The sequence below is a fragment of the Phaenicophaeus curvirostris genome, chromosome 2 (assembly GCF_032191515.1).
Source record: "Phaenicophaeus curvirostris isolate KB17595 chromosome 2, BPBGC_Pcur_1.0, whole genome shotgun sequence".
Lineage (NCBI taxonomy): Eukaryota > Metazoa > Chordata > Aves > Cuculiformes > Cuculidae > Phaenicophaeus > Phaenicophaeus curvirostris.
Window position 1 is genome coordinate 9,027,357 of NC_091393.1, and position 14,663 is coordinate 9,042,019.

Consider the following 14,663-nt stretch of genomic DNA (forward strand, 5'->3'; position numbering starts at 1 on the left):
TCTTTTACCTGGTAGTGAATAACAAGTTTGGTGGGTAATTGTAGTATTACAGAGGAAGCTGACAGTAGAACAATAAACAGCCCTAGGAGCAAATACAAGTAAATTAAAATCCACGTTCATCAGAAACAATCCCCAAAAGAATACGTCTTCATTCTCCAGTCATCTGTGAGACAGCTCTTCCTGAGAAACCTTGTTTTGAGAGGCTTTTTTTAAGATTGTAATCAATAGCTATGTGTTGATGTATAGGCACTAAACTTAAACAACTATTTTTTTCCTTAATTAAGTAATAGAAAGTAACACTAGCATAATGTTAGGATCTAATTAATGCATTCTTAGCAAAGATGCTGAAAATGAATAGTACTTTCCTTTTTCTTTCTAACCTTGGCCTTTAAAGTTTTAAACTCTAGCCAAGTTTTCATGAGACCAGATTGTAATGGTAAGAATAGACTGAATGCTTGAAAAAGAATGATTATTTTAATGTTTAGCAAGGAGATAGAATTTTGATTAAATTTCCTAATACTCCACGCATTAAATTAAGTCAAGATCAAGATTTCTTTTGTTGTCATTGTGCATAACAATGCTGTAGCTATTAGATTGAATTTGTCATGGTAAACAGATATGCTGCTCATAAATCCTGCCCACAGCCAACATGCTCATTGAATTCATGCATGAAAAATTTTTGTTTTAAATCCCTGTAAAATATTACTATTTCTGACTCTGCCATTACAAACCTCCTTTTAAAGTGATGTAAATCTCACAGTATATGCTGTCTCTTATTTGTTAGCTTATTAACCTTATCTTAAAAATGTACCATGAAAATTTTGAGGGCACAATTTGGAGGTGCAAGTGTTTAATTGCATCTTTTCTGTTTACAAGTGCACGTGGCTGCCAGTTGCTCTTCCATGGTTACTTTTAATTCTGAGGTCATCTCACACATAGGACCACTTCAAAATACAGATTTTTAAACGCTTTCTTTCCTAATAGTACTCTGGAACATGAGGATGCTTTGCACATGTTTGCTCTTGCACCCTTTCTGTTATTTATTGTGGAGACTTAACTAACAAGCACCCAGATGTTTGTTATGGTGCTCTTGCTGTGTGTTATGTTCTCAAAATCTGTATGTATCACTGCCTTCTATCATGGCTCAGAGGTGTCCGGGAAATGAAATACAGAGCACCTACTCATTTGTGTCTCACTTTGCTTTCTGGTGTCACACTGAGAGAGGCTCATTCAGATTGCTTTCTCCTCATCCTCCCATTTCTATAATACAGTTTACTGAGAGAAAGGGCAGCCTGGCCAGGTAATGTGTTATAATATTATTCAGGGTCTGTGTATTGTTTAGCATTACAGAACGGGGAGGGCAACAAATGATGGGCCAGAAGAGCTTGTAAGATGTAGAATTGACATGGTAAGGAAGCGATGCTGCTGAAGCTTTTGAGTCTGTGGAGATAGATAAACAAAAATGCATCTTAGCTAGTTGTCTTTTTCAGTGTCCTTCTTGCCTGATTCCCCTTCCCTGTTCATTGTTTTTCATCCGTAATTGAACACCTTGCTTGTATGTCTCAGCAGCAAAATTTGCAAATTTCCTTACCTGTTCTGTAAACTTCCAAATAGATAATTGTGTTTTTCTTCCCTGTTGCTCTTTGAGCTTGAATAAAGAGCACATGCAACTCAAAAATAGCACTTTGATGTGCTTTTGCATCCCTCTTTAAAACTCTCTTCTGCTATGATGCCTACAAAAAGTAAATTATTGCTAAAGAGTAATAATTAGTACCTGCTGACCAGGATATCTTTCGTGGTTTATGTTTTTAATTTTATATTTTTTGTCTAATAAAGTAGTTGTTTTGAAGGAGCACTCTACAGCTTGGTAATTAGTTTGAAGGTTCACTGTTTTCCTTGCTGGTTAGATTCTGTGAAAAACACATCTGATCTCTTCCTTTCCCGTACTTTTCTGAGTTAAATCCTCCTTTTCCCATCCCAGGGGGCACTATGGATTGTAGTGAAGGTAGTTTGGTTTCTCCATTTTTGAAAATAAAGGATAGTTAATGGGTTATTGTATAGAAGCAAAAAGAGTATATTAAATTTTGTCATGTCTTGTTTTATTCCCCAGAGGTTTTTCCATACCTTCATGTGAAGCTTGTCTCATGAGAACCTTTTTGAACGGTACATTATCGCTAGTATAATTGTCAGGGAAAGAGGCACAGAGTGTTGCTCCTGGGAGAGAGATATGGAGACAAGTAGTTCTCTAAGAGCAGCTTTAGAAGTTGCCATGCTATTAAATCCTTTCTATTTTTCAGATGTTCAGGTTCTGTGGGTTTTACTCTTAATTGTGTACTCTGATGTGACACTTCTTCAGCAAACCGTGAAAAATACAAAGTAAGACCTGAAAGTTTAAGTTGCATTGTAAATGAAAATGACTGAAATACTTCAAACCTTACATAATTTAGAGAATAAAGTCCCCAAACAATTTTTTTTTTTGTTCCTGGAAGGTCTCTTCAAAGAGATTTTCTCAGTATTTTTACTAAACGTTTTTCTGTGTCTCACATTTAGCCTTAAAAAGCCTTACTTTTTATTTGGAACATTTTTAATCATCTTGTTGTGCTAGGAACTGTAGCATATGATTGACTAGAAAACCTGTCTCCCTCTACTTTCAATTTGTAACAATCATTCCCATAGGAACTGCCAAGTGGACTTCAACCCAGCTTCTGTCTCAGGCTAATATTCAGATCTCTCAAGGAGCTGGCAGTGACCACAACTGCAGTGGAAACTGTGAAAAACTTAGCAGCGGAGCAGGTTTTCTTGTTGCATTATTGTGTCCAGTTGTCGAAGTACTGGGAATTAAGTCTAACAAAGGGCATTTTGTACACTATTTCAAGAGGAAAAACTATAGGCAAAATAGAAGGTGGTTGGGGGAATATTCTATGAAAGCAGTGGGAATATGTTCAAATCTTGTTGCATCTTATTTCCCTACTTTTAGTTTTAATTCCTCCTCTTCTGCAATTAATCTAGTCTCAATATTGCATATTTTCAGCTCTCTCCCTGGGTCCTACCTTCTCATCTTTTTCCTGTTCCTAGAACTAAAGAAAAACAAAAATCAAAGTTGATCAGAAGGATGTTACCAACTCTAAAATAAATTTATAATTCATGATAGGTTTTATGAAGATGAAAGGAGGAGCTCTCAAATATTTTCTTTCCCATGGCTAATATGCTTAAATAACCTGAGCGAATGTTTTAGTCTAGGAGAGAACGCGAAGACCGTATTGTCATCCTTTTTTACAATATTTCTCTTATCTAAAAGAAATATGAAGAAAAATACCGCTTTTCTTTTGAAATGGGTATAATAGTAATTAATGTGTTTCTTACTTATAAGCTAACCATGCACACAATGACCTAGATATTTTCAAGACAGATTGTGGACTTCACTTTATAGATTTTTTACAAGTCTTCTGGAATATATCTATTACAAACAGACACTTAATTTCTGGTTCTTTCGTGGTTTAGGGAAGGTAGGTGGTTGCTTTTATAAGGTAGTATCTGTGAATCAGTGCTGATTGCTACTACTTTTTTTCCCCTCTTTTCTAGTTTTTAGGATTCTTTATACTTACTGTTCTAGGCAGTCTTATTTTAAATATTACAAAGTGATTTATATTCTAAAAAAAATGAGTGGCACAGTCTTTTCAAGTATGAAGTGCCCTGAATAATGTCTTTAAGATGTAGGGATTTTCCCACAGTTCTTCAAGTCACAGGAGTGATAATTCTTTGTCTTAAAGACGGTGTGGTAAAAACCCAGCAATAGCTATTTGTGGTAGAAAGGAAGAGAATGTGAGGAGAGTAGAAGGAGAAAGCGAATATATTTACTAGATCATCTAGTGTCTGTTGCAGTAAGGTAAGGATGCCTCCATACTACATGCAACAAAAGCACTAGAAAAAATAATCGGAAAAACCAGAAGCAGCAAGGCCAGGTGTTTGATATTTGACTTTGCAGTTAGCCTAAATTCAGTGCAAAATAAATTATTTAGATTTACATTCCCTTGGGAGAACCACATGCAATCTTTTTTGTGTGTAAATATCTGAGGATGATGATGGCAAATCTATTTTATAGTTATGGGCTATTAGAATTATGACTTTTACTTCTGTAATTAAAATGCGAGTCCATCTACTTCTCAGATTACTTGAGGCTAGGCAGCCAGTCTAGACAGAACATAATTCCTTTTGGTTTTAATCATTTACATCCCAGTAAAATCCCCTTATTGAGTTCTGTTTTTGAAGGCTCAGAAGGATTTATAAGGATTATAAAGATCCTAAATGAAGTTACTGTACATGTAATCAAACAATGAATTGGACTGAGTTGTCGGTGATCCCAAAATAGAGGCTACTAAGCTTCCAGCGCCTAACTGGAGCTTTGCTTTCAAAAGAGAGGGCTTAGGTGTTCATCCATGGTAGATGCTTGTTTCCATATGTCTGCTACTTTATCGTATACCGAGATATGGTGAGAATCATAATTCAGACACTTCAACTGACCGTAAATATTCTGCCTTATCTGCATTACCTTTACTCTGGTGAAACAAACTTCTCATCCACTTGTAGTTATAGAGTTTATGCTTTTTATCCCAAATCTGTATTCTGTTTTGAGCAATCCAAGGAGGAGAGGAGTGAGGAAGGGAGTAATGTTTGTAGTACAATTTACTTCTTCTGGTTTGATCTTATCTGTTTAGTGACAGTTTTGACAGTCCTGCTGTTTTGTTCAAGTTATGTTTGCTAATAAAAAAAAACATGGAGCTAGATCTGTATGTTCTGTTAGGCCTTGATGTTTATGCATGGGCTACAAACTCCATTTCTTTGTTGATTCATACATATCTGAATTTATTTTCAGTGATGTTTTGTTTTAAAGGAAAGACAAATAATTTAATACATGTCTTAAGCAGTCTTTTAAATAGGCCTGATTCCTCAAACCGTTTTCATTCTGTGATAAATCAAAGGATAGTCCGTTGTATAAGCTGACAACATATAAACAGTAATTATTTCAGTTTTGTTACAACTGAAACACTATTTCACATGCTGTACCTCATTGATGCCAAGATAAATTTTAGAAACCATTTTGAAACTGCTAAATTCCTTGCCATTACCATAGCTATTTTGAATATTTGAGTGATGAAAGTTAGAAAAAACAGATTTTAAAATTTATTTTCAGATTATAGTGGTTGTCTAGTTGTTTAGAAATGAAAAACTTAAGAGTCATAACTGTACAAAATTTTTCATTTCTCTAATACTTTACTTTTAAACCTGTTATAAAAAGAGAATGTAATTGGAAATGAAAAAAAAATTTGGATTGAATATAATAATCCTTTTATTTGGAGAATGAAATGGCACCTTTGGTTTGTTTTTACATAAAGCTGTGTGTATAAAAAAATTAGCAGCATCTATAAACCCACAGTTGGAAGAAATACATGCCAGACCATTAATATAAAATCCAACTGTTAGATTACATGGTCTTCAGAAGATGGGAGAAATAATAATGGGCTTTCGTTGGAAATGCAGATGTCAGCTGTGGGTGCCTTGAATTGTCAATAATAATGTTAAACACAGGGTAGAATATCAGCCTGGGCTTATTCTTTATTCTCTCAAAATCGTTAAAGCTAAGACAGTTGTGACATATGTTCTGCTATGGCTCAATAAGTGAAGATGTGCGTGGAGTGTATATGCGTGTATGTGCTGCATTATTCATATCTAAGGTGCTGCTCTGGGGAAGCAAATGGAGCGTGCTTTGTTGGCAGGTAGGCTTTGAACCGTATCTCATGGAGGAAGAGAATAAATATTCTCAGTTTATCCTAGACCAAGCTAGTTATCAGCTGTCTACACAGGCCCAGGCATTATTTTTCTTTTTACTATAACTACATTGAGCCAAAGGCAGATAAATATCAAATTCTAAGAGAACGTACTTTTATGGGATTTAGCCCTGATATACTGCATTTTGTTATCTGTACTGCATCCATCTAGGGGAAGGACTTTCCAGGTAAAGCTCACTGAATTTACTGGGCTGCAACCACAGGGTAAACCTTAGAGGCAGGGGAAGGGAGACAAACCTGGAGGGTGGTGGTACCTTCTCAGGGTTACCTGTCATCTTGCAGTAGAAATCCCGTTATTCTCTTACACCTGTCTAATCAGTTGCTGCAGTCTTCCTCTATTTAATGAACAGGGATTTGAGTTTCTTACCAGCCCTTGTGGCTGTATCAGCATCAGATTGTGACTTCAACACTGACGTCTCCGTGAACCAGGTGGAGGGCAGGAGCTATGGCAGATGAAGAGCAAATTCAGTCTCTCAGCACTCATCTGACGAAATGTTATTGGGACTGTGAGTTTTGGAGGTTTTTCTTGTTGTGGTGGGGTTTTTTTTTCCCATCAGTTAAATTGCCTTCCCCCACCCCCTTAAGACAATGGGTATTAAATCAGCTGCAAATGTTGTTTTTTAGTATTTTTAAACATATATGTATTTTTGTGGCACACTACATTACGTTCCTACGTGACTCATTGTGTATGGGTTCTATTGAGAAGTTAATTTGAAACAATGTAAGTTTAAATTTAGAAATGTTCAATCCTGGGTAGATTTCAAAGCTCAGTAGAAATCTCATTTTACATTTTGAGGATATCTGGAGGATTGTGCTTAAAATCAAAGCAATATTTTACAATGTCACATCTATTGCAAGCCCACTTCATGCTGTGACCTCTTAGTGCAATGCACAAGGTTTCAACAGGTGAAGAGAATTCTGCTGCTCAAGGAAGGTGTGTGATTCAATGGATGACTCCTCTCTTGAGGATTGTCTAAACAATATTTTGCTTTAGGATACATTTTAATTACAGTGAGGGGGAAGTTTAACTTTCTAGCATAGATAGGAAATACGTGCTGCTTGTGATGCACTCCAGTAACAATGCTGTGAGGAAGTGGTGACCCTCATCCTCCTCAGACGAGTGAAAACTTAGATATTTAAATAAAATCTCAAACATATGAATATTTAAATTAATAAAACATCTGTGTTGCCTAGAAACGTATTAGGATTTGATGTCTGTGTTTAGACTATACATGCATCAGTTTCTTGTTTTTAGTCAACTTCTAAATGTGTGCTTTATATACTAAATAATATCTTCGTGGTTTTGTCAAGGTCTGTAAATTACTAATTGCAGCCTATGTTACCCTCCTACTTACTTGCTGAAAGTTCGGATTTTATGACTTGTAGGTTTTTGATCTGTCTGGGAGAAATCTATTGTATATTAGCAGCATTTTTTGCAATTGTGGCAAGTGTCTAATAGCAAAGAAAAAGCCTTCCTCCTCCAATATTACCTTTATTCAGTATGTCCTTAATTTAAATTCAATGTTATGTTAATTTTCTTATTGCTACAGTCATGTGCTTTTGTGAAAATTAAATACTTCTTAACTTCTCACTTTACTTTGCTGGTGAAGTTGCTTGGCAGGATTATATGTTTTCCCATCTCATATAATCTTACGTCAACCTAGCTCTGACCTTTGTGTGATGGAACCTTGTAGTAATATACCCTTCTGCTTAACAAGCTTAGAAATAAAAATATGTGATTGGCAGAGCTGCAGTTCCAAGTAGATGGGGGAAGTGAAAGGATTATTTAAAGGAAAAGTGATTCAACTGGTTACTGTACATATGAAGTCATTGCAGATTTTAATTTAACTGTTAAGGAATTTAAATAAATTTAAGTTATGATGCAAAAGCATTTTTCAGTGAATCATTTTAAACAAGCTCCCTAAATAACTTTAACACTTATTGGAAACTCAAATATTTGAAACATTAATTAGTTCATTTCTCTTTCAGGCCTATTCATAGAATGTGGCTACTGTAGGGAACATTTATACCACCTCTTGCTGAAATGTACCCAGTTTATAGTGTTCTTTGAAATAATAAAAAAATATGTATACACACCTCCCAGGAAAGAATTCCTCAATCAGTTCTTGTTGCAGAGGTCAAGATATGTTTTCTGTGTTTCGATTAGATGTACAAGCCAGAACAAGCTCAGTTACTGTACTGATGAGTTCTCAGGCATGTTGTACATGGGTAAAAAGAGAAAGAAAGAACAGTTCCCCAGAATTTTCTCTGTGGCATTTAAAAACTTTTTAGATCAACCAGCTGTGTTCTGTGACAGATGAATAAAATGAGCCATTCTCCTGCTCCTTGGATTTTACCATACTCTTAATTTCCCATCCATTTGAATGGCTCATTACTGATAACACCTTCATGTATGAAAGGAAGGCAAGGTTGAAGGCAAAGTTAACAGCCAGATAGACTTTCTTCTTCTTCACAGGCATGGATCAAGGAGCAGAGGTGACCGGGAGGCATTTCTCCCTGGCTTTGTGCAGGATGCGCTCCCAGCTCGGTGATGGCGGGGGGGGGGGGGGCTGTCCTGCCTCCCCCCGTACAGAAGCTGAGTCCTGCATGAAAGTGGTTGTAAACTACACGTGGTGTGGTGTGGTTTGGGATCTGAACAGGCTGGACTGCTGGGCAGAGTCCAGTGGCATGAGGTTTAACAAGGCCAAATGCCGGGTCCTGCACTTGGGGCACAACAACCCTGTGCAGTGCTACAGACTAGGAGAAGTCTGTCTAGAAAGCTGCCTGGAGGAGAGGGACCTGGGGGTGTTGGTTGACAGCGACTGAACATGAGCCAGCAGTGTGCCCAGGTGGCCAAGAAGGCCGATGGCATCTTGGCTTGGATCAGAAACGGCGTGACCAGCAGGTCCAGGGAGGTTATCCTCCATCTGTACTCGGCACGGGTGAGACTGCTGCTCGAATCCTGTGTTCAGTTCTGGGCCCCTCACCACAAGAAGGATGTTGAGGCTCTGGAGAGAGTCCAGAGAAGAGCAACGAAGCTGGTGAAGGGGCTGGAGAACAGGCCTTATGAGGAGCGGCTGAGAGAGCTGGGGTTGTTTAGCCTGGAGAAGAGGAGGCTGAGGGGAGACCTCATTGCTCTCTACAACTACCTGAAAGGAGGTTGTAGAGAGGAGGGTGCTGGCCTCTTCTCCCAAGTGACAGGGGACAGGACAAGAGGGAATGGCCTCAAGCTCTGCCAGGGGAGATTCAGGCTGGACATTAGGAAAAAATTCTTCACAGAAAGGGTCATTGGGCACTGGCAGAGGCTGCCCAGGGAGGTGGTTGATTCACCTTCCCTGGAGGTGTTTAAGGCACGGGTGGATGAGGTGCTAAGGGGCATGGTTTTAGTGTTTGATAGGAATGGTTGGACTGGATGATCCGGTGGGTCTCTTCCAACCTGGTTATTCTGTGATTCTATGAAATGCATCTCTGTTAAAGCTGTTGCACTAAACAATTGAGGACTTTTGATTGAGGTCTGGCAAAGAATCTTATGCTAGGAAAGAAAAGTAAGAGAAAGGTAGCGCCACTTTGGGAGCATGAAATGCAGAAGGTTCTGATGAAAGCCAGGATGAATTTGGAAAGAACTTGATTAAACTCATGTTGGTGTGAAATTGGCATTCCATTTTTCTTCTGATTATGATATGTGCTCAGATACTACTTATTCCATCTCTTTCCTTGGTATGCCCCCTCAAGATGTTATTTTGCCATTAATTTCCTTTGCATTCTTTCATATTGATCAGTTCTGATTCTTTCTGTTGCATGTTAGAGGAAGGTTTCTTTCCTTTTGGATTCTCTTTCCTTTTCTGGCTGTGTTTAGTCCAGGCAATTCTCCTGCTCATCTGTATCACTGCCACCAATGATTCGAGCATCATGTTTTCCCAGTTGCCTTTGCTCATTGCTTTCTACGTTTCAAAAATTCTGGTTTTGAAGCCAAAGCTCTGTAAGCTTTTTTTTCTGTGGACCGTGAAATGGATGGGATTTGAAAATTATATTTTTGGTGGATGGGGTGGCAAAATGAGGGATGATCTCATGTAAGTAACTTCCAGTGCTGTATCATTTGTGGAATAACGTAGATCTTGAGGTTTGTGCCATATTGCTATAAAGTGCCATGCCTGATTGAAACTAACTTTAGAATTTATAAGTTGCCAGTTGCTTGTTTTCTCTTTGTGATACCCACAGTGTGTCCTCCCCAGTATCTATTGCTCAAAATATAATAAACTCATTAGGAGCAATTATTAATCTGACAAATGTGCGTTTTGACCGCTCATACTGGTCTGGTGCAGTGCAACAAATGCGTAAAGAGAAACATAAAGCTTGCTGCTTTATTTTGGATCTGGAGAAGTCCGAGTGCCCTACTGAGACATAGAGAAGTGCTTTTATTACTTTTTTTGTGACTGAGCCATCACATATCTCGCAGGTTTTTGCAGCCACTGTTTATTGGCACATTTTCCAACTGCAGCTATACTTTTTTCTGTGGCAGAAAAGCAGTTATCTACATAATTACTACTTATTTCAAGGCATTAGTATAGTGCATTTAAAACAATAAGTGTACTTAAATGTCTAAGTCACATTGTTGTGTTGTCATTAAAAGTATTATGAGCAAAATTACCTAAACTACTTCAGAGGAAGATTGTGTGGAAAAGTATGTAGGTTCTATATCCAAAGCTATGATTAGGGAATAATTAAATTATTTTGCTTAACTATTAAAGGTAAGTAAGTGTTTAAATCATATATGCTTGAAAACATGTTATAGTCTTTTATCTTTCTATGAACTTTGATTTGATTAAGCCTCTTACAGGCTGAGACAATTGGAACACAGTTATTTGGCAAAACCATGTAGGATTTAATATTTTTCTGTATCTTTATGATACTAAGTATTGTGTAAGGAAAACTTACGCTATTTGGGTAATTTGTTAAGTGCTCTGTTTTGATACTGTTTTTTGTAACTTGGCAGGGACAGCCTGTTGGAGACTGTGATTTTAATGTTCGACTTGCGTGTATAGAGAAAGAGATTATATTTCCACGACATGAAAAGATGAAAAGTGGTCTAATTGACAAAGCACAGGAACCATTTAGTGTTCGAAACAAACCTTTTTTTGACATCTACACTTCAAGAAAGGTAAACTTGATTTCAATTGTGTTATGTTGTGGTGTTGAAAGCAGCAATGCAGTGTTGGGTACAGGTTTTCCCTCAGCTTTTTTCGCGTCCAGCAAGTTCCTCTGCTAACTAAGTGTTCAGAAACGCTTGAGGACTCATTGGCAGTTTGGGATACTCTGAAAAGTGGTTTTAGGCTACCTGTTTCTTCCAAATTACTGTTTTCCCATACGTAAAACCTCTACTTTGGCAAAATCTAATTCTTTAGTTTTGTAATGTTGAGTGATGACATAGAAGTTAATGGCTTTATATCTGAAATGCCTCTGAGCTCAAGGGAATGTCTCAGGGCTGTGTTGATTACACTACCCTCCTTTGTAGGTAAGAATATAATGTTCTTTTTAATCCTAGTGCCCATTTGGCCGTAGTATAAGAACCACGAATTGTGATTGAGCTCCCACTTTGTGTTCAGCAATGATTACTAACAGTCCATTCTGGTTAATATCTCCGCATTTTACTTATTAAAATACTGCCCTAGGTCTTCTGAAGTAACACATACAGCTTAAAAATAAATGAGTTCATGTCTTTCATTTAGTGCTCTTTTCTTCAACTATTTCAAAGAACATTAGGATACGTCTATACTTTTATTATCTTCTGTGAATTAAATGGCTCCTCAATAATACTTTCTTCTAGAGGAACCCATTTTTCTCAGCACTGCTGCTGGAAGTACTGCCATGTCTCATCAACATGCAGCAATGAATATACAGTTGCTTTTGTCATTTCCTTGAGCCCATAGAGGGTAATAATGAGTCTTGCCCCAAGAAGAGCAGTAATGGTGTTTTGGCTAACCAAGGGTGGATGAAAAGTAAGTAAAGAGATAAAGCATAAGCTGGACTTTCAAATAAACCTGGCAGAGAGCAGCAGTCTTCAGAAAGTTCAAATCATGAACAATTCTGTGAGAAGCTTGTGTGAATAGAGCCCTATAAATATTTTAATTATTTATCTGTATTCCTGTTGTTGCATTTTTTGATTGTCTATTTCAGATTATCTTTGTAAATTTGAAGTACATTTTTTAATGGGAAGAAAAAGGCTGTTTGTCTAGGACGTGTAGTTTTGAGCTTGAAATTAAAATAAAAGAAACATCTTAAGAATTGGTTGGAAGCATTCCTAGAAAAATGTCTAGGTAAAACACATCTGTAAACAAATCTCATGCTAGTTAAATATAATTGCCAGCACGTGACTGTTGAAATGATCCCCTGCTTTGCAAAACCTAGGAAATTAAAATTAGGCTCAATGACTTTTGTTTTTCCTCTCTAAAGGAGATTTCTGAATGGCCCATATGCTTTCAAGTGTATTTGATTTAGCAATTCTGACTGTGGCTCTTTTTAGAGTTAGCAATGAAATGATGCTATTTACTGGTCTTTATCTACTTTTGTCAAAGCTCTGAGCATGAATCTTTTAAGACATTAAACTGTCGTATTACCCTGCAGTAAAACATCAGGTATGTCGATGATGGAGGAAAAAACCTATACACAGCTAGAATTTGTTCCAAAATAGACTTATAACTACTTTTGATGCTAATGCTTGGACAGTATTTCTTTATTTTGTCCTTGTGTTTGCTGTCACATGTGACTAACTTGCGAGTTATAAAATGAAGCTGTTTTCTGGCCTGTTTACTTCCATATCTGTGAAGAATATTCCTGTATGCAGCAGTTGGAGACACATGCAGAGGGCTGAAAGTGCAGGGTTACTGGCAGTGCAGAGTGAATAGCCAGTGTTATTTTTCTTTTATTTTAATAGTTTCAAACATTTATGATTACCTACTTTGCACCTGTATTAGGTCAAATTGGAAGGAAAAAAGCTATTAAGAGTAATATCATGGCTTTTGTCAAACTATGTTTTGGAAGATTATTTTTTTTAATGTCCCCTCCAGTTAGTTAGGAAAAGTCAGTGGCTGGTTTTCTTTACAGCTGTATAGTACCTCTTCTTTCTCTGGGGGGTTCCTTTTCTTCTGAGTTTTGCTGCTTTTTTTTATAAGTAATGAAAATACCCATGGAACAGATAATGGCAGTGAAATATATTTCAAATCTCTGTCCTCTAAAAGGAATAGTATTTATAAACATGTATTCTCTCTCATGTAGACTAAATTATTGTTGCTGTTATTTACCTCAAAAATACATTTTTTGTTTCATTACTTTTGTGAACTTGATGAGTGTGACTCTTGTAACACTTCTTTAGGAAAATAACGAAGATTGCGTCTTCATATTCATCACAATTTCATGAACAGAATTTTTCATTAGACGTGATCAGAAAAGGCTATTATTTGGAAGCATTGCCCTATTCTGAAAGAGGACTATTTGAGCATAGTATTGTTGCCCAAAAGATCTTTTCCTATGTTTATTCAGTCATCTCTTGCAGCTATAGCAATAAGGGTACTCAAAGTAATGAATACCTCATTAGTATAGCTGAAAGAGCAAGTTTGATTTCTTTTATATCAGGGACAAATGTCTTGACAAGGTTTTCAAACTCTGTGTGCAGTGCAGCAAGGTCTTCAGGGAGATGAGGATTTCCTTCCAGCTTCTAAATAAGCTCTTATTCAGATTGACTCAGCATGTGCATCAGTCCATCTCCAGAGACGGTGGCAGCTGAATGAATGCTAAAGGACTTACAAGTGGAATATGCTTAAGTAGATCTGTTTCTTATGTTTAATTAGCCTTTTTTTCTTGTTCTTCTACAAGAACAGTGGGATCCTTCCGTCTTTAGAAAGGATCTGACAGGATCCTTCCGATCTCAATTAACACCTTTGAGTGATCTGAGAAGTGCAAGCTTTTTCCCTCCCTCCAGCTCTTCTGCCTCACTGCCAGAAGATGTGTATTCTTTGGTCATCTTCAAGGCTTGTTATTTTCAAAGAAAGATCGATGGACGTAATAGTCTTTGGCCACAGAGCAGGTTGCCCTCTGCACCAGCATATTCACGCCTGAAAAGCTGGAAAACCTATACTGCTGAAAAGAATATGTTTCATCAGAATTAGGAAAACAAATATAGTCTATTTTAGTAGTGTTTTCACCGCAGACAAGATAATTGCTTGGAGGGTATTTTGTACAATTTGAGCAGATGCTTCACTGTTTCTGAAGTTTGTATCTGATACAGTGCTCGGAAAGCGGTCTTGCAGTTGCAGTTTACCTGGGATTCTGAAATTAAGCTTCTGAGTTTGGTGATACTTTGTGATGTGCGGTTTGAGTGACAAGACAACGTAGATTTCAGAGAGAGAGCAAGATTGACTTCCTTGATGCATGGTGTCTGTATGCATTCTGTAGTCGTACCTCCAGTCTTGCAAAATCCCAAGTTGTGGGCCGCTCTATTTGAGAAGAAGTTTTGGAGAGAGATCTGCCTTAAGCTTTGGGCTCCTTACAGAGCCTGACAAGAAGAAGAATATATACTGGATGGCTGCTGCTGAAAGGAAATATAGGCATCTCGGTTCGCATATCAGGACTAATAGGTGCAAGCAATGGATTGTGTCTGCAGCAGTATGTCTCGTATATTTTTTGAAGTGCAGCTGGGTTTTGTGTAGGGTCAAGAAAAGAATCAAGTCTACTTCTGAATTACCAAAGCTGGGACCACACATCACATCTTTGTTTATCTTTGTTCTGAGGGACTTCAATTTAGAAATACATTCCCGGGATGCA

General features: G+C 37.4%; 1 protein-coding gene across 2 annotated transcripts in view; it reads left to right on the top strand.

Moving 5' to 3' along the window:
• RNGTT (RNA guanylyltransferase and 5'-phosphatase) overlaps window positions 1–14,663 on the top strand; it is a 189,613-nt gene that overhangs the window by 63,912 nt on the left and 111,038 nt on the right. For both annotated transcript variants that reach the window (XM_069851265.1, XM_069851266.1), the window contains exon 11: window positions 10,840–11,004. In XM_069851265.1, coding sequence (XP_069707366.1) covers window positions 10,840–11,004 — 165 coding nt within the window. The remainder of the gene's footprint in view (window positions 1–10,839; window positions 11,005–14,663) is intronic.